This window comes from Heliangelus exortis, chromosome 1, assembly GCF_036169615.1.
Source record: "Heliangelus exortis chromosome 1, bHelExo1.hap1, whole genome shotgun sequence".
Taxonomy (NCBI): Eukaryota; Metazoa; Chordata; class Aves; order Apodiformes; family Trochilidae; genus Heliangelus; species Heliangelus exortis.
Window position 1 is genome coordinate 167,254,780 of NC_092422.1, and position 23,647 is coordinate 167,278,426.

At 36.5% G+C, this 23,647-nt stretch overlaps 1 protein-coding gene across 2 annotated transcripts in view; it reads right to left on the minus strand.

The window, feature by feature from the left end:
• The window catches only part of ARID2 (AT-rich interaction domain 2), a 98,713-nt gene that overhangs the window by 16,973 nt on the left and 58,093 nt on the right, over window positions 1–23,647 (minus strand). For both annotated transcript variants that reach the window (XM_071733547.1, XM_071733548.1), the window contains 10 exons: window positions 21,004–21,071; window positions 15,152–15,218; window positions 14,817–15,067; window positions 13,157–13,253; window positions 12,868–13,077; window positions 12,471–12,638; window positions 11,442–11,517; window positions 8,768–8,902; window positions 8,109–8,305; window positions 4,881–7,738 (listed from right to left, as the gene is read on the minus strand). In XM_071733547.1, coding sequence (XP_071589648.1) covers window positions 4,881–7,738; window positions 8,109–8,305; window positions 8,768–8,902; window positions 11,442–11,517; window positions 12,471–12,638; window positions 12,868–13,077; window positions 13,157–13,253; window positions 14,817–15,067; window positions 15,152–15,218; window positions 21,004–21,071 — 4,127 coding nt within the window. The remainder of the gene's footprint in view (window positions 1–4,880; window positions 7,739–8,108; window positions 8,306–8,767; window positions 8,903–11,441; window positions 11,518–12,470; window positions 12,639–12,867; window positions 13,078–13,156; window positions 13,254–14,816; window positions 15,068–15,151; window positions 15,219–21,003; window positions 21,072–23,647) is intronic.

Sequence of the window (23,647 nt, forward strand, 5' to 3'; positions counted from 1 at the left end):
GGCCCCTCCATCATATGATTTGCAATTGCTACCACTGAGCAGTTTTGCAAATCTGGTGTTACTGGGTTTCTGGACTGAAAGGTACCTCTAGCAGCCATCACCTATCTCAGTATGTTTGATTGAATTCTTAAAACTATATAAACACAGTGCTTGCCACAGAAGAGATACTACAGCTTACTTGTAATAAGCAAAAGGGGATTTTATGATTGAGATATTGGAGGAAGGGGAAGGAAGTCCAGCACAATCATGAAAACTAAGAGTAAAACTTTTGCTAGCTAGGATGGACTGTGTACGAAATACACTAATTTATTTTCATGCACAAGAGCTCCTTGATTTGTGCACGTGAGCTCCCTATGTGGTATGAATAACAAACCCTATGGTAACTCTATTTTAGCCTAATACCTGACCATTTTATTTAAAAGGCCTATTGTGCCATGAGGAAGAGAACACACTGCATCCTGTTGACACATAAAGCCATATGCAGTTTGAAAGCATCATGCTCTATGTATAATTCCTTGCCATTAGTATGTGCATGCGCACAGCAAATAACTTTTAATCAAAAAAATATAGTTAATTACTAGTAAAAAATATTTTTAAAGTATCGTAGGACTTATAATTTGGTATTACAGAATTTTATGTTTAGTTTCTTCATGACAATGAACATATATAAAAAGGTAACCTATAAGTTGAAAATTAATATAGCAGGATTTGAGTGTGAGGAAGGGGTCAAGTGGATGGGTAGGCACTAAAATAAATGTTCTTATCTGGATAGATTACTGAAGTTTAAGTTTCCTTACAACAGTGTTTTTCACAAGTGAAGAGCAATAAAAGCACAGTGATTCTTTATTTCAGTACTTCCAGCTGAGAAACTCATTTGCTCTGGGGCTTGGAATGAATTACAGCTCCTAGGGCTACACACCTGCTTTCTGGTGCCTGGCAATTCTCAGCTTCCCAAGCAACAGAGAGCAGATGCAAATAGTTAAGGCAATGCTCTCACAGTTTTTGCCACCTAAATTTCCACACAAGCATGTTTCAAAGTGGGCAGCCTTTGGAGAAACAGGAGGGCATTGTTTGTTTATGAGGGGATGACAGTGATGAGTGTGGAAGTGATTACTTTAAAAGCCAGATAAGGCCATGTAAATCAGATTTGCTCATTTCTAGGAACCTGATGTGGTACCAGCGCATTCCTGCAAAACACACACCAGTTGGGACAAATCAACAGTTATGTTCAACAGATGTTTTGAAGGTGTTTGAAGAAGAGTAAGAAAAAGTGGAAAAGATAAGAAAATGTACATGTAGTTTTTTTTTGTTTTTTTTGTTTTCTGAGGGTTTTTTTGGTAGGTTTTGCTTTTTTTTTTTTTTTTTTTTTTTTTTTTTTTTTTTGTCAATTCATCAATTTTTTTCACCCACTGTTCCAGCACAATGCTTCAGGAAAGCAATAAACCAGGAGCAATGAACACAAAAATAAAAGAAAAGGAAGTCAGGAAAGTGCCAATTCTGTCTCTTCTCAGACTACATTTCATGGACTTCCAAAACAGATGGAGATATAAGAAAAAAACCAGCAACACTGTGTGTATCATATGGTCCTCTTCTGACATAACCCATAGTGCAATTTTTGCATAAAAATACAAAACCAAAAATCTTTAAAGTCAGTATGTATGTATTTTTCAATGAGTTCTGCTGAGGTGTTCCATTAACATGGAACAATCACAGAGTACACACAGCAGATACCTGTACTTGTCTCACTGAATTTTGATAGCACTACATGGGCTGTCCCATAAACAGAGAGTGTGTAATTTTCATTATTTTGCGAAGCCATTTAAATCAGCAAAGTACCAGCCCATTTCAAACTATTATTTGTGTCGTGAAATGCATCTTCTCTTAAATTCTACAGTCTGTTTAAGAATTCACTTTTTCTTGCTTTCGTTAGTTTTCAATTTGCTGTTCCCTTCTCTCTATCCTGTTTGTTTCTCCTTCCTTATTTTCAAGAATCTTCCCTTCCCTCTCTGCATTTCATGACAACTAATCCTGCTGCTGTTGCATAAGCAATATTCTCCTCCCTCTTCTGCCCTCTACATCTCCTTTTCCATCCTTCCTATTAGGTTGTAATTTTATTACAAATTTACTTCCTCTATCCCTTTCTCACTTCTCTCAAATTCAAGCTCCAGTTTAAAAATAAAATTTGAAGATGACATCAAACAGGAAATCACATACTAACAGCTTCAGCAACCATGGATTTTTGCCATTGTTAATATCTCCTTATTCCCACTGGGTTGCATTTGTAGTAAATTTCACACTATCTGCAAGAAGAACCACATTCTGCTCTTTCTTCTGCATGACACCCAGTATAGACTGGATACTGCAGAACAGATGAAACAATGCAGATGCTCAAGTGAAAGCACTGTCCCTTAGCTGCTGCCTTCCAGAAAGTCAGGGACGAGACAGCCACTTATGATGCAAAGAAGACTGTCAAAACAGGAGGGAGAAAATTACACAGGGCCTAACCTCAAAAGAAGTAATCTTTAAACTAATTCATGGGACTTTGGCTACATCTTAGTATTTCTAGATGTCTTAAAGTCACTCCTAGAAGCAGACTCAATATTGGAAATACTTAACATCTGCTTTACCAACAAAACAATGGCTACTGCAGCTGCTCATCAGCTCTGGGGGAAAAAAGGAAAAAAAAGCTGCCCAGAATTACTTTAGTGATTAGTCCAGCTTACTTCTAGTCAAACACATTAATTTTAAAGGAGTGGTAAAGGTCCTTAAAGTTCAGAAGCCAAACTATGATGTTCATTGTATTTGAACAGAGTACTCTAAGGTGGATTCTGTTACATCAATACTTATCATGATGGACATAAAGAAATAAATAGCCATATGCAATGGTTAAGGCAATTAGCTAACAAATTAGATTTTTCATAAAGATCAAAACTGATAAACTCCTTTTTCTTGTACATTCCTGAAGAAAGCAAGAGCATTCTACAGCCAGGAAAAAACAAGCCAGCTTCCATACAGGCAAGACATTAAATCAAGTTCTTTTCATCTGTAAATGTGTATTGAATGGCATATCCAGCTGGCACTGCTTCTACTTGTACAGATAATGGAAAACGTAGGACCTATTAATGATAGTGGAATTAGTAATAGTGGAAAAAAGAAACACAGCACAGAAAATCTTCTTTTTTCCCCCTCTATTATCATGATAGAACAGCTAATGCAATTAGCTAACTAACAAATTAGTTAACTGTACTAATGTCTTCAAAAATCTGAAAATCTGATAGATGTTTAAGACACAACTGAAAATGCTTGTCAGCCACATATCCAGGGAATAGCCAGGGATAATATTTAATCTATTCCAGAGACACTGCCCTAGAATTTTCTATTTCAGTCAAATCCTTAGCAAAGCTATAACAGAAATTCAAAATTTAAACTGTGCAATAGCTAGACACACTTGCTTTTTACAGTAAAAAGCAAGGCATAGCTTTCTTTTTTTCGTCCATTTTTTTTGTTCTCCCTGTGCTGCCAAAAGACACTTTCATTCTGGTCAATTATTTTCTAGTAAAAACAATCATAAATAATGTTTCAGAAAAGCACCGATCTCTGATAAAATTTAAGTCAAAATTGACATGTGAGTTTAAAGACATCTTGATAAACATAACTGTGCACTGTGGCAGTTAAACGAACTAAAAAGAATAAGAAAGAAAACTTGTTAACTTTTAGTCCTGACTTCTGACAGCCAGGTGAAGGAAAACCAAGAGCTTCCAACAGAAAGCTGGGAAGTGTAGTAGCACTAGCTACTTGTTGAATTTTGAGTTCTAGCTCTGCTTCAGTCCATAAGGTCTAGATCTGCTACCCCATCAAAAACAACCATAAAAAAAAAATCCAAGAAACCAAACAAAAAAGGAAGATCAGGAATAAAAGACCTGTCTTACTTCAAGGTCAAAATGCACTAATATACATTCAAGATTTCATGTCTCCTCTCCACAGTCTGTCAGAACTCTGACTGCCAGACCTGCTAATCTGTTCTTTTTGCTCCCAAACAGGTTAGGAATATTTTTTGAAGAGGGATTTTATGTCCATGCACAAGACGAAAACAAATTCTAGAGAATCTGGAATAATCCTAAACATGATTATCTGTACTTATTAATGCTCATACAACTGACAGTCATACCTCATTTCTAGTAAAGTGTTAGGGAGTAACCACTTCGAATTGTTTAAAAAAACACTGATCAAGGAAAAAATGACAACAAAACAAAACCAAAAATATCAGGCAAACAAAAAAGCCCTCTTCAAAGTTTGTCAAATAGAAAGAATGTCCCAACAATGCGTATTGTATCAATTAACATTACAAATATTTTGCAATAAACAAACATAAATATTTCTACAAATTCACAAATCAATACTTTGTCTTGACTGTAGTGAACACTTAAAGCAAGCCCTTCAAGAGCACCTCTAAATGCAAGAACTTAAACTCATTTCAGTAAGCCAGAAGCAGCTTCAGTGATTAACTTGCACAGAAGAAATATTCAGCCCTCTGCAGTCAAGAAGGACCAAGAGTAAAATGCAGAACAATTATAACATTTTTATGATAGTATGCAAGTAATTGTTGATTTCAGAACTGTTAATCCTTTAAGGAAGGTATCAGTGAGCAGAAGTTCTTTCCTTAATGTTTATTATCAAGCTGCAGACTGCTGTTACTGACATCAAAGAAGCATGCAAACTGTTAGAGCTTTAGTCCTTGCAAGAACAGCAACCATAATTTTCTGAATATTTTAAATACCGTGCAAGAGAGATTGACTGAGTTTACATTTTCACCCCCATTATTTCACAGCATTAGTCAGAATCACAGTTGAAATAAACATATAAGAAACACTGCCACATACCTGTGTGACCATGCTTTGTATATACGTGGTTGGATGCTGCTGCTTTTGTTGAACAGCACTTTCTATTGCTACTTTCGCTACAGTGCTTGGATCCGCTCCAGCTGGCACAGCAACCATAGTTGCACTGCAACCAGCATTGTTGGGGTCACTGATTGTAACAATTCTAACTCCTACTTTATTTGGAATTCCTGGAACAGTTTCCCTGTCATTATCCTCTGCTGGCCTCTTTACAGTTTTGCATTCTGCTGTGCCATTAGTAGACCGAACTTCGGATGACAGGGTAGACTGGGACACTCTAGGTCCTGAGTGTGGAACTGCTATGATTTGATGCCCCTGTATAACAGAGGCTGTAGATTGTGGTGAGACAACTACACTTGGGCGTTGCTGAGGCACATCTGAATTCAAACTTGAAGCTAGAGGTCCATTAGATAAATCAGTGTTGGTACCACTAAGTTGCTGGGTTAACAGTTTTGCAGCCTCCTGTGTACCGCTTACAACAGGTGAACTACTCAAAGTTAATACAGGCCCATTAGAAATTCTTTCCCCTTGATCACCTTTGGCAGTATCTTGCTGCGTAGCATCCAAATTCCCTTGTTGTTCCACTGAAGGTATCTCACCATTTCCTACATGATTGGAAGTTTTGTGATTTGGAATGTTTTTGCTCAAATGAGAACCATCTCCTTTATCAAAATCACAGATTCCATTAACTAGGGGCTTCTTCAAATCACTTTTAATTTCCTGTGTGTCCATTTGTTCAAAGTTCTGCTTTCCAGGAGCTCCGTTCTCACCCATTTCTAATGATGGCCCATTACTGACTTGTGAGCACTGATTGGCCTCATTCTGAGTTTTCCCTGAGTTAGAAGGAGGTAGACTGGAGTCACTATACTTTCTCCCATTTAAAAGACTTCCCACCTGCATTTCATTTTCTTTTGCATCCCCATTGCTGGTGTTTGCAGCTCCTCTTCGGCAGGAAGGATTCTCCATAACTTCAATTTTACGTTCATGAATGTGTAAACCTGTTGCTTCCTTTGCTTCTTCCTCCTTTTGGCATATTATTTTATCACCTTTGAATGGGGGAGCAGCAGTACACGGTGATTGTCCAGCTGAAGGTGCTTGAGTAGCTGGAAGTGTTTGCACCTGTAGCCCAACTCCTGTCTGTGCTCCACTCACTGCAATTCCTGCTGGAGCAATGATCTGAGTTGCATTTCCCTGACTCACAGTTGCAGTAGCAAAACTCGTATTTGGCACAACTGTTATCGTAACCTGGTTGCCAGTAGTCCCTTGGAAAATAGTTGCTGGGCTGTTAGAGATCAACTGGCCTGGCAATATCTGTAAATTAGAAATGGGTACTGTTTGTACTGCCCCTTGGGGTGGGATTGCACCCGGGACCAGCTGAACATTTTGCTGTCCAACTAGCAGCTGCTGAGCTGGAGACTGTCCTTGAACTCCAAAACCTGGTGCCTGGTTATTGGCCATCTGATAAACCACCTGAGGGCTAGGAGCTCTTGCATTGTTAGGTGGAGGAATCTGTGGAGCTGGGAGTATAAGCTTTCCCCCTGGAGTCGAGGGGCCTCTTTTTGGAAGAAGCAATTGCTTTATCAGACTAGACTCCCCAGAGTTAGGCTGGCCAACTCCTGTATTAGGTTGTTGTGACTGAACTTGCATTTGTATTGGTTGTTGTACCTGTACCTGCTGCTGCGACGATGCTGGTGAATGTTGCTGCTGCTGCTGCCTCTTTACAGAAAGCATCTGGCTGACAGTAGGAGGGGGCCCTTGTGACTGAGGTGTGCTAGATGAAGATGACATAACTGTTGGGACTTGATTATTTGTCACTGGACCTGGGGATGGTGAAGAAGATGGAGTAATGCTTGGCTGTCCAGTCAGCTGGACGGTTTGACCAGCAGGAATAGAAGCTGGATTAGCAAGCACTATCTGATGAATGGCTGGTGCATATGTTTGACCTTGCTGAGCTGGCTGGCTTACAATCACTACGCTTTGCTGGGATGGTGGTGGAGGCTGCTGCTGTGACTGCATTGGCTGCTGCACCACGGCAGGAGAAACTTGCTGAGATGGCAGAGGCTTTGGTGCAATATTCTGAAACCCTACTCTGGATGTTGGTGGGTTTTGGACACCTGCGATTGTAACCACCTGCCCAGCTGCTACTTGGAAATTTTGCACTGTGGTGGCAGAAACAATGTTAGATGCAGAGGTTGTGACATACTGCTGTGGTGCTATGATGACTGTATCTTGTTGCTGGTTGCCAGCAGAGGACTGCTGAGATGGTGTCTGCCCAGGTTGTGATGATGTGCTGATTAGCTGCTGACCCTGTGAAACTGCTGAACTACATGCTGGTATGTTTTGTACTCTGCCAAATATATGACCCTGAGGTACAGCTTGCTGAATTACCGTAACAGGAGTGCCTGAAGGTATCTGTCCTGGTACCACTGCATGCAGTGGAGACTGTTGTTGAATTACAGGTTGGTGGTGAAGCAACGTCTGAGAACCAACAACAGTAACAGACGGCTGTTGTCCCGTAGTGCTGTGGTTTTGATTAGAAGCTTGTGGTGCTCCTCCTACAGCAATAGTAACAGGAACTGCAGACTGAGGAACAGAGCTCTGTATTACTGCGGCCTTCACTACTTCACAGGGTATTGGACCTTTGTTCTGTATAACAGTCATTGGAGCATTCTGCTGCTGTGTGTGAACAGAAAGATTCTGTGGAATTCTAGAAACAGTCTGTGCCACAGTATGAACACCTTGAATTGGAAAAGACATCTGTGTTGCTGTCAAAGTTGAAGACTGGTTAATAGGGGTCCTTGGATAGTGATTTCCTACGCCTGGTAGCCCATGTGGGATTCCTGTCGAAGTAAACACAGTAAAAGTTTGGAAGCAAAAATTATTTAAAAACACAGAAACAAATTTCTAAAAATCCAAGGCTTGAATTTGTAGTTCTATATTAAGTGGTTTCTCTTTGCAATTATATTGCATCTGAATTAATGATTGCAGCAACAAAAGCTTGTCTGCTGACTGATGAGTTTATGAGTTAACATGTCAAACAGTAGAATGGCACGCAAGCACATACTGCAACATGGTCCCTAACACTGTTTAGTAAAACCAATCAAGATATGTGGCCCTGACTTCCAATGCTTTCAAACTTTTGAAAAACGTGTCTTTTATTGTCATTTCAGAATCAATGCAAAATACTTGATATTTAAGTAATTTAAAAACCTGCTTGCGAAGGAGACGAAGACACATCAGGAATTGAATCAACCCGGACAACTGGGGTAGAAGTTGGTTGCTGCTGATAGTACATCTGAATGGGAAGTGGTATAGCTCTCCTTTTCACTCCTACCACATGTATATGTGCTTGACCATTGTTACTTGGATCTTCTACTCTCTTCACTGTATGATTTGGAAAGACAGTTCTAAAAAATGCAACAGAAATCTAGGTTAATAAACACAGTAACTCAATCCTCTTACAAGGTTTTTGTTTTAACTAACTGCTCTTGTGTGCAGGGTAACTGCTCACATGCCTGCATTTTTTGCAAAACAGCAGCTGAGCATTCATTATTAAGCACTAACAGATCCACCAGATGGTTGACAAAGATCTTATACAAGCTAAGTGAAAACTACAGTATCTCCAAAAACTACTTCAGAAGGAATTAAAAGGACTAGAAGCAGAGAAGGTTGCGTACCAAGCATCTTGAAATAAAATGAAACAAAGTTAAACAAACTTTAAACATTTGTTTCAATTAAAATTCACAAACTGGACAAAACTCAAAATCCAAAACTCAGTTCAGTAGATCTTCTCAGAGAAATCTCAAGTGACAGGTCAGTATTGAGCACATATGACTGTTTGTTGCTTATTGTATTAATTTTTATCTTACCGTAGACATTTATAAAATCCAGTTGATGTTAGGATTCCACCTCGAGCCAATTTACTACAGGTAGAGAGGTATTCAGAGTACATTTCTGCTCGAGAGACTGAGCAATCAAGATTCACCTCAAAATGTGCGTTCAACCTGAGGATGGAAAAAAAACCCCAAACTATGAAGTAAAATCTAGAGAGTACTTTTAAAAGGGTTGTTAAAACACTTCTATCTGTATCAGAGACTTTTGAGACCTGATAACAAAATGTGGAAAATAGCGTTTAATATAGACCTATCAAATGTCTACTCCATTTTTTTCCTTTTTAATGTTTATGGTTCAATACATAGGACCTGCATATTCTGAAACAAAACTAAAAAACAAAGCAATGTTGGGTGATGTCTCCTCTCTATAGCTCGATTCTTGTCCTTAATGATTCTACTTAAGCAAAAGATGCACTGAATGCTAGCTAATTCTTAATCGGGAATTTCAATCAAAAAAATCAAACAGTTGTGTCAAACCCAAGTTGTTGTTAAGGGCTATGCTAATGCAGTCTTAATTTAAAGAACAAACCAGACACAGAATAACAATCTCAACCCTGTCATTCTGATACGAGTGGGAAGGGAGGAGAGAGGGGCTGGGATTCTAAGAGAACATGCACACAAATACACACACTCTCATTCCTGGAGTCCCAGGAATTACAAGGACATCAATTAAAATCCTTGAACAACCTGTTCTGCCAGGGAGAGAAAGTATTTGCATATCCTACAGATTCTCCACAAGCACAAATATCATCCAACTCCCAATCAGAAAGTGGTGAGAGAAATGTTTTCTATCAGTTTAATTTTATTTTTTTCAGACCCACTATTCCAATCCAGAGACGTGGGAATGCAAAGCAAAGGGAGGTAACAACTCTCATACAATGCATATATGTCAGTACCAGAATACAGGCTCAGACAGAACTAAAATGGTTTTTAAATTGTCAACAATCACTATAGAGGTCCTAACACTTTGAAAAACAACAGTGCATTCTCCTTTGCAGAGTCCTACACTCCTAATATAACTAGATGCTTCACAACAGAGAAAGCAAATTATTACACTCTTTAAATTGTGTTCTCTCATAACCAGTAAAGATTAAGTACAAGTCCATTTCTACTGCAGTTGAGTTACAATTCTATTATCACAAAAATTGGGATCACACAGTATAACAGAGAGCCTAGTTATTAAATTTGGAATGTCCAGTTGGGTATGTCATGTAGGCTGACACACTGTCACTGGTACCAGCAAACTGAAGATATTCAGGACTTAGAGTGGTGAAATGGGATCTGTGATTAGCACATTACTGTCACACACACTTAGCTTGCAAGTAGGCCTGCGTGGGCTAAGCTGGCTAATAATACATCCAAGAAGGTCAGTTGAGAAACCTTCTCTTTCTGCTCCTTCCAAGAGACAGTAACATTTCTAAATTCTACTGTCATGATTTATTAATTTTCCCATTTCTCTCAATAGGAAACAATGACTAAAACATACCATGAAAATTTACATGAATGTAAGACCCTCCATGTTAGCGCTGATGAAAATGCTCAGGAGCAGCTACTCCTCTGTCCTCAATCTGCCTTTTTTTTTTTGGCAGGCCAGAATGTATTTTAGATACTAGATCTTAATTTTAGTTTTCCACTAGCTATATCCACCTAAGACTAACCAGAAGAAAATCAAGTACAAAATAGTAGTATTCATCACTGACAGCTGCAGAAGCATACAGAATCAGAGACAAAGCAAGCATTCCAAATCTTCCTGATAAAATGCTCCATGGTTTGCTTTCTTGTTTTCCGTCATCTGATGCCACTGCACAGTTGCAGCATGGTATTCTACCCATACTTAACAGTCAAAAAACTTCTATTTTACACTTTTATACAGAGTATAAAATTCACCTTGCCTACAACTTTACTACTGAAAACTACCAGTTCAGTGCTCTCTCTATAGAGGCACCAAAAAATAAGATGTAAACTCATCAGAAACCAGGCAGGGAAGGCTTTTTTTTTTTTACTACTGTGGGGTATTCTCCCACTCCACATTAAAAAGGCATCCTAAAAAAACTAACTTTGGCTAGACACCAACCTGCAAATCACTAATTTGAGCTGCAGAGGCTCCAACTCCAGGTATCCCTGTTAAAGTGTCTAAATGTGAAATATCTCAGTCTTTCAGCAGTGCACATTAACAATACTTCACAGTGTGTAAGCAGATGCATGGAAACATCAGTTGACCAGCAAAAACCTGCAACATTTCCTATACACAATCAAAGCTTTTCTGGAAGTATAACTGAAACTAAAGCACTAAGCTTTGGCAAATTCTACCCAATTTATCTTGAAAGCCCTTTGTCTGATCAGTAAGACAACTGATGCTGCTTGACAATTTAAAAAAATATAAAATCAGGATCAGTGTCAAAATTCAAATTACATTCTATTCTAAGGGAAAAGACAACCAATTTCAAGAATCAACTACCAAAGATTAAATATTCTGGTTCAGCTTTTTCTTTCATAATTCTTCAAAGGAATGACATAATAGTTATTATATTTTTCAGAAAAATTAGTCTAACAGGAAATAGAAGAAAGCTAGAAAATTCTGTGACACATTAATACAGGCATTTTTGTTTTTCTTCTTCATGAAAGCATTGTAATAGAACTATACACTTACCACTGACATGCAAATTTCTCACTGTCTATTTCTACTATTCCTGGTGGTGGAGCAACATGTGAGGCTGTCCTGGAGGCTATGGAGAATGAAAAAAAGAAGAAAAAAACACAAACCACAACTTGCTGAAATTATTATTCTCCTGAAAGAAGCACTTTGATTCCATGTTTTTCACTGGTAGTTTCTTCTGGTTTTGTAAGCAAGAATCCAGCTAAGTAAATCACCAAGGTGCACTAAGACTTTGTATTTGCACAATTCACCCCAGGAAGTAGGGTCTACAATGGCCAAAGCCACCAGTGTAGTACACTGATGATGTATGAACTTGGTGATCAACAAAGTTTCCAGATTCATCATCATGGTCCATGTTCTCAGTACTACAGAGTACTGAACATGATTTAAGAGTAGCACAATATTCCACCAGAACAGACACAAACACACACCAATTATTTTTCCAATTCCTAAGTAGATGCAAATACAATATAAAGATTTTTTTTTCCAATGTCACTTCAGTTTCTTCTATACACTCCTGCTTCTCCCTTTAGTCATATTCTTTCCCAGTCACTTTCACTGTGGTATCTACACCCATTCTAGGAACAGTACACTTAGACATGCAATCCAGTGTCTGTCATAATGATTCTTTCTCCATTTTTTCCCCAGAAAGAACAGCTATGTTCCATCTTGGGGATGTTCCATCTATTTGGACTCGACTAAATGATCTCCAGAGATCCTTTCCAGGCCCTAACATTCTGTGATACTGTGATCTTTTGTGCACGTGTGGTAGATTGCTTTGTGCTCTTACAAAAAAACAGACTGAGATACTTGAACACTAGTAGTTAGCTGTGCCATCCATTTCCAAAGGGACAGTATTTAAGCCCCAAAGTACAAAAATTAATCATAATTATGACAATTTACAATTAAGAAAGCACTTTTCAAACTTTAAACAATAATGTTCTGTCTAAAACACAATATAAATGGACATCTAATTCTCTGTAAATCAGAATGCTCAGTATGTTCTCTTGCAGTGCTACTTACCTGGGACACCTGTTGCGTGGGCCTGTGAAGAACCATGATCCATTACTTGTGGTCTGACATCAGGTATTCCTTGCTGGCTAATGCACTGATGTTCAATGAGTTTTACAGCAGTAAGTGCATCAGGTCCAAACATCTGGATGTCCATAGAAACCAGACACACTAATGTATCTAAAGTATTAAATGTAAAACCAACAATGACATTAGGATAAGACACATGAATGCTGCTGGGACATGTTGATTTGTTTTAAAGTTGCCACATGTTGAAGACAAATAAGCCTCTGCATGCTTTATTATACATTTTTTACACACTTCCCTTATGACATTAAAAAACAAACTACATACTGCTAAGTCTTTTTTCCTACATAAGTAGGTGTAACAGAGTTTGGTTCTCCCTTACCTATGCTCTTCTCAACCTTGGCAATCTTTGAGCAGGCCACTTCTCCCATTTCTGTGAGCATGTATAGCACCTCAAGTGCTGAGATTACAAGCAGCACATCTGGTAGAGTGAGATGACATATGATCTCTTTATAGGACTCTTGATCCACATATTCACAAATTAAGACACCATTATCTTCAGCCTTACAAAGATTTGCCAAGATTTCCATGCCTGAAGAACAAATAAGAAATAGTTTAAAACACTAATAATTACAATACTAATACAACAATAGAATAGCTAAAGATCTTACCTCTCATTTTTAAAAATCTATCCCTTGACATGAGGCATTTTGTAACAGTGTGAAACATTAGATGAGTAGTTTTGAAATCAACAGGATCCAAAAGAAGCTGATGAAGAAGAAGAAAAGAAAAAAAATCTATGAATAACACTGTCCATAAAGTGCTAATGGCTCAAATCCTTAAATTTGCTTGTCAAAACAGATGACTCAAAAGTGTGTAAATGACATTTAAATTCACAAAAACAGAACCCTGTGAGCTTTTTATTGTAGGGGGCATATTGATCCCGCTTCTCCTTTTCCGCTCTGAAGTAGCAGTCTGATTTGCTCTTTCCAGTGTTAATAATAAGGAAAATAACTTTATTCCAAGGCAGTCAAGAGTTTACACAAATATATTTCAATATCCAACAGAGCAACTTGAGAAATTACAAACATTCCTTCCCAAATGCTACCATAATCATTCATCCTTTTTCTATCTACTTCTGCTTCTCAAGCCAAACTCTCAGACTTTATAATATGTAACATCCTCTCTTAAATAAGAGACATTGGATAAATGGTAAATGAAATTGTCACATTATTTTTTAATATTCAGCAGGGACCCAATACTTCAAGTCTCATTCTTTGATACCTACGCATTTAAGTTACCTGTTAAATTTTCTAATACAAGGAATATCTGAACACATCTACCTAAAAATATGTATAATTTATTTGCACAATGATATGACATACTGAAATAGTAGATTTTATTACGTTCAAATCTCTTTGAAAAGAAAAGATTATCTTGTGTGAGTCAGGCAGTATAACTGGAGGCGTATGTGTAGCTTAGTGGTGCCCACTGCACATAGCATAAAACATCTACTGCCCCCCTTCCTTAAACATAGTACTTTAAAATTTTGACTAAAGGTTATAATTATGGAGTTAAGAAGTTAGCATATACTCTGCAGAATTTAACTACATTCTTTCCTGTCTCTCTGGGAAACTGAACTGCAAATTATGCACTATGAATATCTTGTATCTCCCTCTACAACCATCCTTCTTCACCAGATTGTATTTAAGCAAACTGACACATACAGTCTGTACTTTTGGTTTGGCCATGAATCATTGTTTTCAAATTGCTATTTACAAATTCAGAGAATAATTTATTTCCTGCTCCATCCAATGTTCAAGGAGAAAAAGTAGTTACTTTAAGTAATGCTAAAGTAATTCTTTTATCAAATTAAAAGAAAAGAACCTATGAGGAGAGGCTGAGGGAGCTGGGGCTGTTCAGCCTGGAGAAGAGGATGCTCAGGGGAGACCTCATCACTCTTTACAACTCCCTGAAAGGAGGGGGTAGCCAGGGGGGGGTTGGTCTCTTTTCCCAGGCAACCCTCAGCAAAACAAGAGGGCACGGTCTCAAGTTGTGCCGGGGAGGTTTAGGTTGGACATTAGAAAGAATTTCTTTACTGAGAGGGTGATCAGACATTGGAATGGGCTGCCCAGGGAAGTGGTGGATTCTCTGTCCCTGGAGATATTTAAAAAGAGACTGGATGTGGCACTCAGTGCCATGGTCTGGTAACTGCAGCGGTAGTGGATCAAGGGTTGGACTTGATGATCTCTGAGGTCCCTTCCAACCCAGCCAATTCTATGATTCTATGATTCTACGATATTTTAATTGTTCTGTTTTGAAGCACATTACCTCTGCTGCAATATTTCCCAGCGTGTCAAGCCCCAACTGCCGTAGAGAAATAAAATGACTGTGAGCAGAGAGCAGCAGGAACCGCAGACAAGTCCGGTTGGCTGCCAGAAGTTTCACATTTCCCTCTTCAAAAGAAAGGTTACGTAAAATCACCGCGATCTGAAGCACACGCTGCCCTTCAATATCATTAATGCCCAATTTGCGAGGTGGATGAAATAAGGATTCCCAAATCCATTCTTCCGATGGAATTTCTACAAAGTAAGGGAATAAATTTTAGTCGTTCCTTTGCTGTATTTACCAACGGGTGTGGATTAAGATTTGGCAAGATGTCTCACCTTGAGATTTGCTTCTGTCAGAAATGAGATCACGAACTTCGATATCCTCAACAATATCCTTCCAAAACTGAAGAAAGAATTAAAAATACACTTAGTTTCTAGGGGATTATATTTCTTTAAATACTTTTATTTCTATTACTTTAAAATACTTCCAAAATATGAAAAGGATTGTTCTTTAAAAACTTCTTAATATCCTGGTTAATCTAATTGTAATAGTTTTCACTCCTGGGAGGATACACAAGTTCAGTTCTTTCTTAAAATAAAAGTCTTCCTCTCAAGCACCAACAGTATGCATTAATGCTCAACGAACACTACCACAGAAGCACTTGGCTGAAGCATATACTGAAACTATATGGACAGTTTTCCACAAACAATTAAATAGAATAATCATAATCGCAAAAGAAAAAAAAAAAACAACGAAACAAAAACGCAGTTCATCCTCCTCCACCTCCTACAAACAGTGAACTCATTGTAGGAGAAGATGGTGACCCCTTCCAGTTTCAGTACATTTTAGCTCCTGATAGAAAAGCAAGATTGTTGAGAGACATTTTAAAGCTTCTGTTGTGTTTTCCACATCGTCGTAAGTGCAAGGAGAGAAGCAACAACCACCATCCAAAATCCTTTATAAATACAGCAAATCACTTCAGCAGACTGGAATTCAAATTACTTTACAAATCTATGGTCTGATCTGTAAATGGATATTTGTAGCTATTCATGTTGAAATTCAAGAATTAATCAAGGAATTAAGTTTTGCAAGATAATAAAACCCCTAATTATGATGTATGCTAATATAATCTATCTAATATTTACACATTCAAATGTGTAAATTATAATAAAATAAGCATTGTTACTAATAAAAAATCTATACATTCCTTTGACTCACTAATGAAAATATAGCTCCTCTTTTGGTTATGATCACAAAATAAAGTCACATATAAATCTGGATTAAAAGGGAAGGACAGGAAGTACAACCAGCTGAACAGCAGGAGAAATTCTGCTATGCAAATGTAATTACTAAATTACAGCATTCATACCAAGCTTGGTGCCATTATTTTCTTGACAAATAGAATACTACAGATATTCTAAATTGGAAGGAAAAATTTTGTTTTCCACTGCAGTGCTACTAAATGACACCCAAGTGTTGTTTAGTAGAGAGGATTACTTGCACAGAAAAGATTATTACCTCATTTTACCAAAGACAAGAACAGCCAGAAGAAAGTCTTAACTTCTCACTGTTTGTGACAAACAGATTTTTCTAATTAACACTAAGACTATCAAAAGACCTTGGTCAAAAAGACCAAGCCATGCAGGTAAAATCTACAGAATGTACTTCATTTTGAGTTGCCTTTACTTTTATGAAAGGACTTTTATTTAAGGAAAAGCCTCCAGCCATTATTTTAAAAAGCACACAGAAGTATTGTCTGGAAATTTACTAGTTGGTACACACTTGCCTTAAGGATGTTTCTTTTTGGAAAAGCAATACAGAGGGTAAGCCTTCACATTTAGCTTTTACTTAGAAGAAAAAACTTACAAGGTTTTGAAGATTAGTTGTTTAATCAGTAAAGGATTTTTTTTAATTAACTACTGAGCAGAGATACTTAAAGTCTTAAACTTCAACCTGAATGTCTATGGAAGAGGCCATAATCAATCATAATACAATGTTAAAACTGCTGTCACATGTCAAATGTTAAAACAGCATGACCACACTTTGCTAGCTAAATCCTCCAGTGATCCACTTTTTGCCTCTTAATAGTTAATTGTATAATCCAAAATGAAACATGTAAAAACCTCTGCCAACATCAAGTTATAAGAGAGCAAATTTTTCTTTCTGGAAGTCAAATCATCCTGGACACAACCTCAAAGAGATGGAAAATGAGGATTTAAGGTTTTTGCAGATAAAACCACTACACACACTGCTGAAGATAAAGCCTCAAAGTTCTATGGCTAAAGATGAGGACAGGAATACATCATTAGAAAACTGTGCATCTCATCTAAAACTTGTAGAATAAACAGATCCACATTTGCTCAACAACTGAGAAGGATTCCCCTTGCAAAAGAAGCAGCCTGTCAAACAGTGCTGGCTATTAGGTCAGATAAGATTACCTTTTTCAGAAAAGAACAAAAAGAACATGCCCCCTTTCAGTAAGTTAAAATCATAGATACAGCAAATAAAGTTTATTTACACATTACTGTTATCCTGCAAATTGTTTCATTATACAGTCACGCTGTGAGCAACTAAAAGGGGAGAATTCTTGCCTCAGGATTACTTCGTGTGTATGAACCTATGGGAAGCTCACTGGAATAAGGTGGATCCTCATTTCCTGAGTCCTAAAGATTTGGAAAGGTTCTAAGGAAGAGAATCCCCCTCCAAAACAGGAAAGCTGCTTGGCATAGATGAGAACACATCTGAGCAGGATGTCAGAGTTTACAGACAGGGATGACAAAACAAAAATGTACATGACTGGCTAAATGCAAGTTGTTCCAGTCCTTAGGTAAGGACATGAAGTGATTCCAGCTAAATAGAGATTTAAGGTTATTGACAGTCCCAGGAAAAATCAAGAGGGGTGAAAGTAACAGATTAATATAGGTATAAGGGGTAACAGTAGGTTCTATTAAAACTACATTCTAATTCTGACAATTAATGAAACAGATTCAGTAAAAACATCTGATACAGCTTAGAGGGAAGCACTGCAGAAAGTGAGAAAAGATGCAGTGCTACAGGTGTGACAATGGAAATCACAGATTTTGAAATAGAGCAAGGACTGGGTGAAAGGAAAGAAAAAAAAATATACTAAACCTTGAGGGAATAAATTAAAGAAACATGTTTTTTTCCATCTTCAACATCAAATGAAAGAGTAATGATGCTGGAGGACACAAACAGGCAAGCTCTTCTGCTTGAAAACATGACATTACTAAACTGAAAAAATTGCAATACTGCATACATAAACTATGGTGATTTGGAATCAAATATAGAGAAAAGAATAAAAAAAAAATCTAAGTTCTGAAACAACTGAAAACCCCTTTACAATAAATTAATACAGAAGTCAAGGGCTGACAGAATACCAAACAACCAACAGTTATGGAGATGTTTAAAAGTAGGAGAAATATTAACAGTGATGCTGTACCATTCCTAGTGTGCAAAGAATAAAGAGAAAAAATAATGAAGAAAAACATATGGCCGTTTTTCTTTCTTGAAAACTATTTTAAGACTAGTTACATGATTAAAAGACTAAATCAAGCTTACTCTAAGCAAGCATTAAAAACTTCCACAAAAGGTTTTATTATAGATATCTAATTCTAAAGTTACTCCCTGTGTAGAGACTTTGTAAAATACAGAAACTAAATACCTCTATAAAATCTAAAATTCCCAGTTTATGTTCATATATTGTAATATGCAGGAGGAGGAGCTTGGAAAAAAAGCTAGTAAGAGTAGCAATATAGATGAAATGTTAACTATCCTAATAACTATTCTATATCTCAGAGATCATTTGTATTTGTTTCAATGAATTTGAAATAATACTTTCAGCTAATAACTAGAAGGTGTTTTTTTCTTTGTTTGTGAGTTTGGGTTTTTTTGCTTAAAAGTGACATACCAAAACTTAAACATTCAGTTGCCAAGAATCCAAGTTTATTATTTTTCTGAGTCAATAATTTAAGCCAAGACTAATTTTCAGAACAACTTCAAGATTCCTAATATGTCTGATCCATCTTCAACCCACCAACCCCAAAATTCCAACACATGCAAAATCCACTATGTTCTGAGGGTAATGTTTATAAAGTTAACAGAATTTCTATAATTTTCTAATAGTTTATAATTCATCTGTTTAAGAAACCGATTTCCTCATCCTACTTTCTATGAATTTATACAATTTGTTTGTTCATGCAATCACTGTAATTCTTAATTTTGCATTTTACTTCTCTCTCACATAAAAACCCTATTCTATTTTCATCTTTACACTAATTTATCACCCGCTGCCACTATAGTACAGGAACAAACTGGAACATTAATTTACAAATCCCAGACACAAACAACTGGCAGGAAAACAAATTTAAAAAATCCAAACAAATCAAGCAGAATTTCTAAACAGATAATGTGAAAAGTGAAAGGAGGTACACGCATTCAATAGCCACTCTATTAATCTTAGAGCTGTAAAAGCAATGTTTAAAAAAGAAAGATACACAAAATGTCATGGAACTCCCATAATGCTTTCCTTGATCTCTGGTTTGACACAGCCACAGCTGCAATATAAAATAAATTACTTCCAGTAGTAGGGTCGAACAAATGCTTGAAGTGAGATGTTCTGAAAAATGTGGATTCTTGGCATTAGAGATATTTTTAGATCTGGTGTTAGTTTCTGACATGCTGTCAGCAGTATTTCACTACAGAGTGGTATTATCCGTGTTGTAATGTTCAAATCTACATCTTGGAGATTATCCAAATTTTTTATTAGTAAACCTCACTGCAGTTACAGTGGTTCAAGTTAACACTTCGTTAAAAACATTTATCAGAACCATCTGCCCTTATCTATCACAATTACATAAGTTTATATAATTAATGAACATATAATACATTAGAATTCTGTGTAATTTTAAATATTTACAGATCTAACTTAGAGTTTGTTGCTGCTCTCGATCAGCAAGTCTGTGACAGCTTAGGGTGAAGGCAACACAGAGGTGCTAAGTGCTTTAAGAAACCCAAATCAAAACACAACTCACTGGGATTTTGGACATATTTTTCAATAGATCAAAGAAAAAAAGACTATGAAGTATTATTTTTTTACACTTACCTTCAGCACATTTGAGCCACATTTTCGAGTTCATATACTAAGAAGTACAGGATCTTACCTTTTCTGTTCTTAACTTTACATAGAAAATTTTGGTTAGGGAATCTGTTCACCAGTACTTGAGGACTACTTATCATTTCACTAACACTACGACAGTCCAACTTGTCCCAAAATTAAGTTACATAAAAGCAAAACAAAAGGCAAATGGGAGAAGCTCCTTACAAGTATTTCTCTGCAATACTGGTAAGACATCTATGAGATGATTAAAACAATGTGCAGAAACCTGGCTATGAGTTCATAGGGAACTCAGCTGCTTATCTTTTTACTTTTCCACTTAAAAAAACCCCACAAGTCTTCAAAATAAATTTTAATTTAGCTTTCTTCTGTTTTAGCCACACAAATTATCACCTGAAATTCAATTTAAGGACACTGTATATCATAGCAAATATGCTGAAGCGTCAAACCTTTTCCAGCTCTATTTCAGGCTTTTATTCACCTCAAAATGCTTATCTAGAATACAGAGGAAGCATTTATATAAAGAAACTTTAGTTATATTTTTACCTCATGTCATTACTTGTACAGTAGATCATGCCCTCTAGTGGAAAGACAAAAAAGCCTTGAGCAAAACAAGTTTAACTGAAATGAACTTGGAATATTGCTAACTTACTTAAATTTGTCCTATGTATCTTATATTATGGACTTAACTTTCACAATCCAGAATGTTTCTTTGCTGATCACAGCATTAAAAAAAAAAACACCCAAACCAGCACTGTTCTCTACTCTAAATATGTTGGCCAGTTTTCCTCTTCCTCACACATAGCTTTTTTAGGAAGAAACACAGAACCTCTTCAGTCATTTGCCTACATCAATTATTTTTTAATACATTTCCTCCCAATTTAAAACACATTATGACAACTGTCATTTAGTTTACTATTACATTTAAATCAAAGGAATAAAACAGAGCAATTCAAAAGACATATGATAGTATATCTTATAACCCTGTATGTTTTTAAAAGATTTGATTCCCACCCATGTGCAACTCAGAATTTTGAAATAATTTTTAATTACCTTAACAAAATCTCTATCAGTTTTCTCCTTCCATTCTTCTCCAAATACAGCAGAAAATGATCCTAAAGCTTTAAGCATAAAAAAAAATAGAATTTAGTAAAACAAAAATTTAACATTTTTGACTTTTTACTAAACCATAAACTAAATATTCACCAACCCTATAGACTCTTCCAGCATTTCCTTTTCATTAAAAAAGTCCCATAGTAAACTGCAGAAAGCATCTGAAATTTCTGTAGTAATTTAGTTAAGTGGTACTGCAGTTTTACATCTCAAACTGAAAATAACAAGTCCATAAAAATGGATCCTTTTGTCAACCCTTTAAAAACCACACAGAAAACTTTTCCACAGCTCTTCTCCAAAGTCAAGATGACTGCTTGATTTTCAACCTCACATCAACAACTGTTTTCCATGTGCACAGTATAAGCTGCAAACACTACTTTAGTAATTAAATTCCTACTAATGCTTTCTTAAAACCAGAGCAGTAGCAGTGAGATTTTGACAGCACTGAAATGAAAGTCAGAGTTTATCAGGAAGTGTAATGGATGTTCTTGGGTGTCTGGTGGTGCCACTGCCAGAAATTTTCTAGCCATCCCTATCTGAAAGCAGCAGAGACTCAGTTAGTCTGACTGAAAGTTATCAGTCAATCCAAAAATAACCTGTCTCCTTCAGTAATGAACTCATGACACATTTAAGTTGCACTTAAACGTTTTTTGTTCATGTTCTGAATTGTTTTGGAAAAAATGCTACAAATTTCAAGCCCACAGCAGCTTTCAACTCAGAGAATCCATAGGCCCCCAAACCTCTATGTCTTCTCTATCAAAAGCAATATGTTTGTCATCTCCAACTTTACTAAGAGAAAAAACCCCAACTTTTTCTTGGACATTTTTTTTTGGTACTTAGAAGTAGTGCACTACAAATACTAACAATGATAAAACCTTAATTACAGACAAGCAAAATCTAAACCTTCACATTAAATAAAGTTAATCAGCTATTACTTACTTACACTTGAAATTATTGTGACAGTATTTTCACACTACCTGAATTTTCAAATTACAGTTTTCATTTAATCACCAAACTTGACAGATTTATAATAGAAAAGCATGTAATAATTTGAATCAAAGCTTCATGCTTCAAATAAGTAAAAGCACTCCCTTTTCTTTCCCCAGTTGGTCCCAATTAGTCCTCCCAATGCTGCTAGGACACTCCCTGTGTATCCAGAAGACATAATCAGATAAGATAAATACATTTTCCCCAGGGAATGAAAAGAGCTGGCCCATTACATGATCATCATTCCTCTTGGCTTTTCCTCAAATATTTTTCAGTGTAAGAAGTACTAACTCATAAAGACCAGCTATGGAGCAAGCCTATGTGACTCAAAGTTTTGGACTTGAGAGAAAAGTGTCTGCTTTTGCAACATAAAAAACAAACAAACAAACAAAAAACCAAAAAAGCCAAAACTTGATTAAATTATTTGTAAATTTCTAAGTCCACAGAAGTTCCATCAAAGTAACAGGTGAGTAGATGACAAAAATCTAGAGAACAAACATCCTGCAATCACTAAAATGCAAGACTAAGTTTCACTGTATCTTCCCTTCAAATATTTTTCTTTGAAAGTTCTTGCAACCAGGGTAGATAAAAAAATCTAACCACAGCTGAAAGACCTGGGTATAAATAAAAAACATAAACCAGAAGCTGGAGAACACTAACACAATACTGGGGGGAGGAGTGGGAAGCTGTAAATCATAACATTAAAATGCTAATGATAACAAGAAAAAAAAAGCAGCACTATACAATGTTTAAAATTGGTTTTCCCCTACAATTTTAAAACAGAATCTCTGACATACCCTACTATGTGCTTACACATGCAAAGCAGATTTGTATTCAAACAGGTATGATCATCTGTACTAGCAAATGGATGAAAAAGCTCATTTGAGCAGGTTTTTTTTAAGTTGGTAATTTCTGAAATGTAGTATATGAAAGAAAATAAGTACATAACACTAGAAAAAACTTCCCCCTCACCACCACAAGACAGAAGCTATGCTCTTACTATTTTAGGGTGGTTTGGGTTAACTTTTTTTTCCCTCGACAGAAAGACAAACAAGAAGTTAAGAAGAAATAACTTGGCGTGGAGGTCACAGTGAACAAGTCAAACAGAAGAATTTTTTTCACATACTGAAGCATTTTGATGGAACAGACTCGTATGTGCTAGCACCTTAAGTAATTCTGAAACTCAGATTTTTATCCACTGAGTTTTGTATTCTGAATTTCTCTGCAGTGGAACACGTAGTTTATTATCCAGATAAAAATCTTAGTGGATTGCTGCTTTCAGACTGCCCTTTTTTAATTTTTAAATTTCTGACTGCTACTAAAAAAGAATTACAAAAACTCAGCATGATGCTACAGATTCAGAAGAAAACAGTAAAACATTATGAGCAGATGGAAACTCAATGTTATAAACCTGAGCATCTTAAACAACCAGCCTTTGTCACTGAAAAATTAATTCTTACATTTCACTGAACTGTTAAACAATACTTTCAAGTTACCTAGATTAGAAGATATTTTAAATGTCTGACAGAAACTTTAACTGTGGATAAGATAGAAAGAAAAAATTAAGTACATTAATGTGCAGTAATTACAAACATTT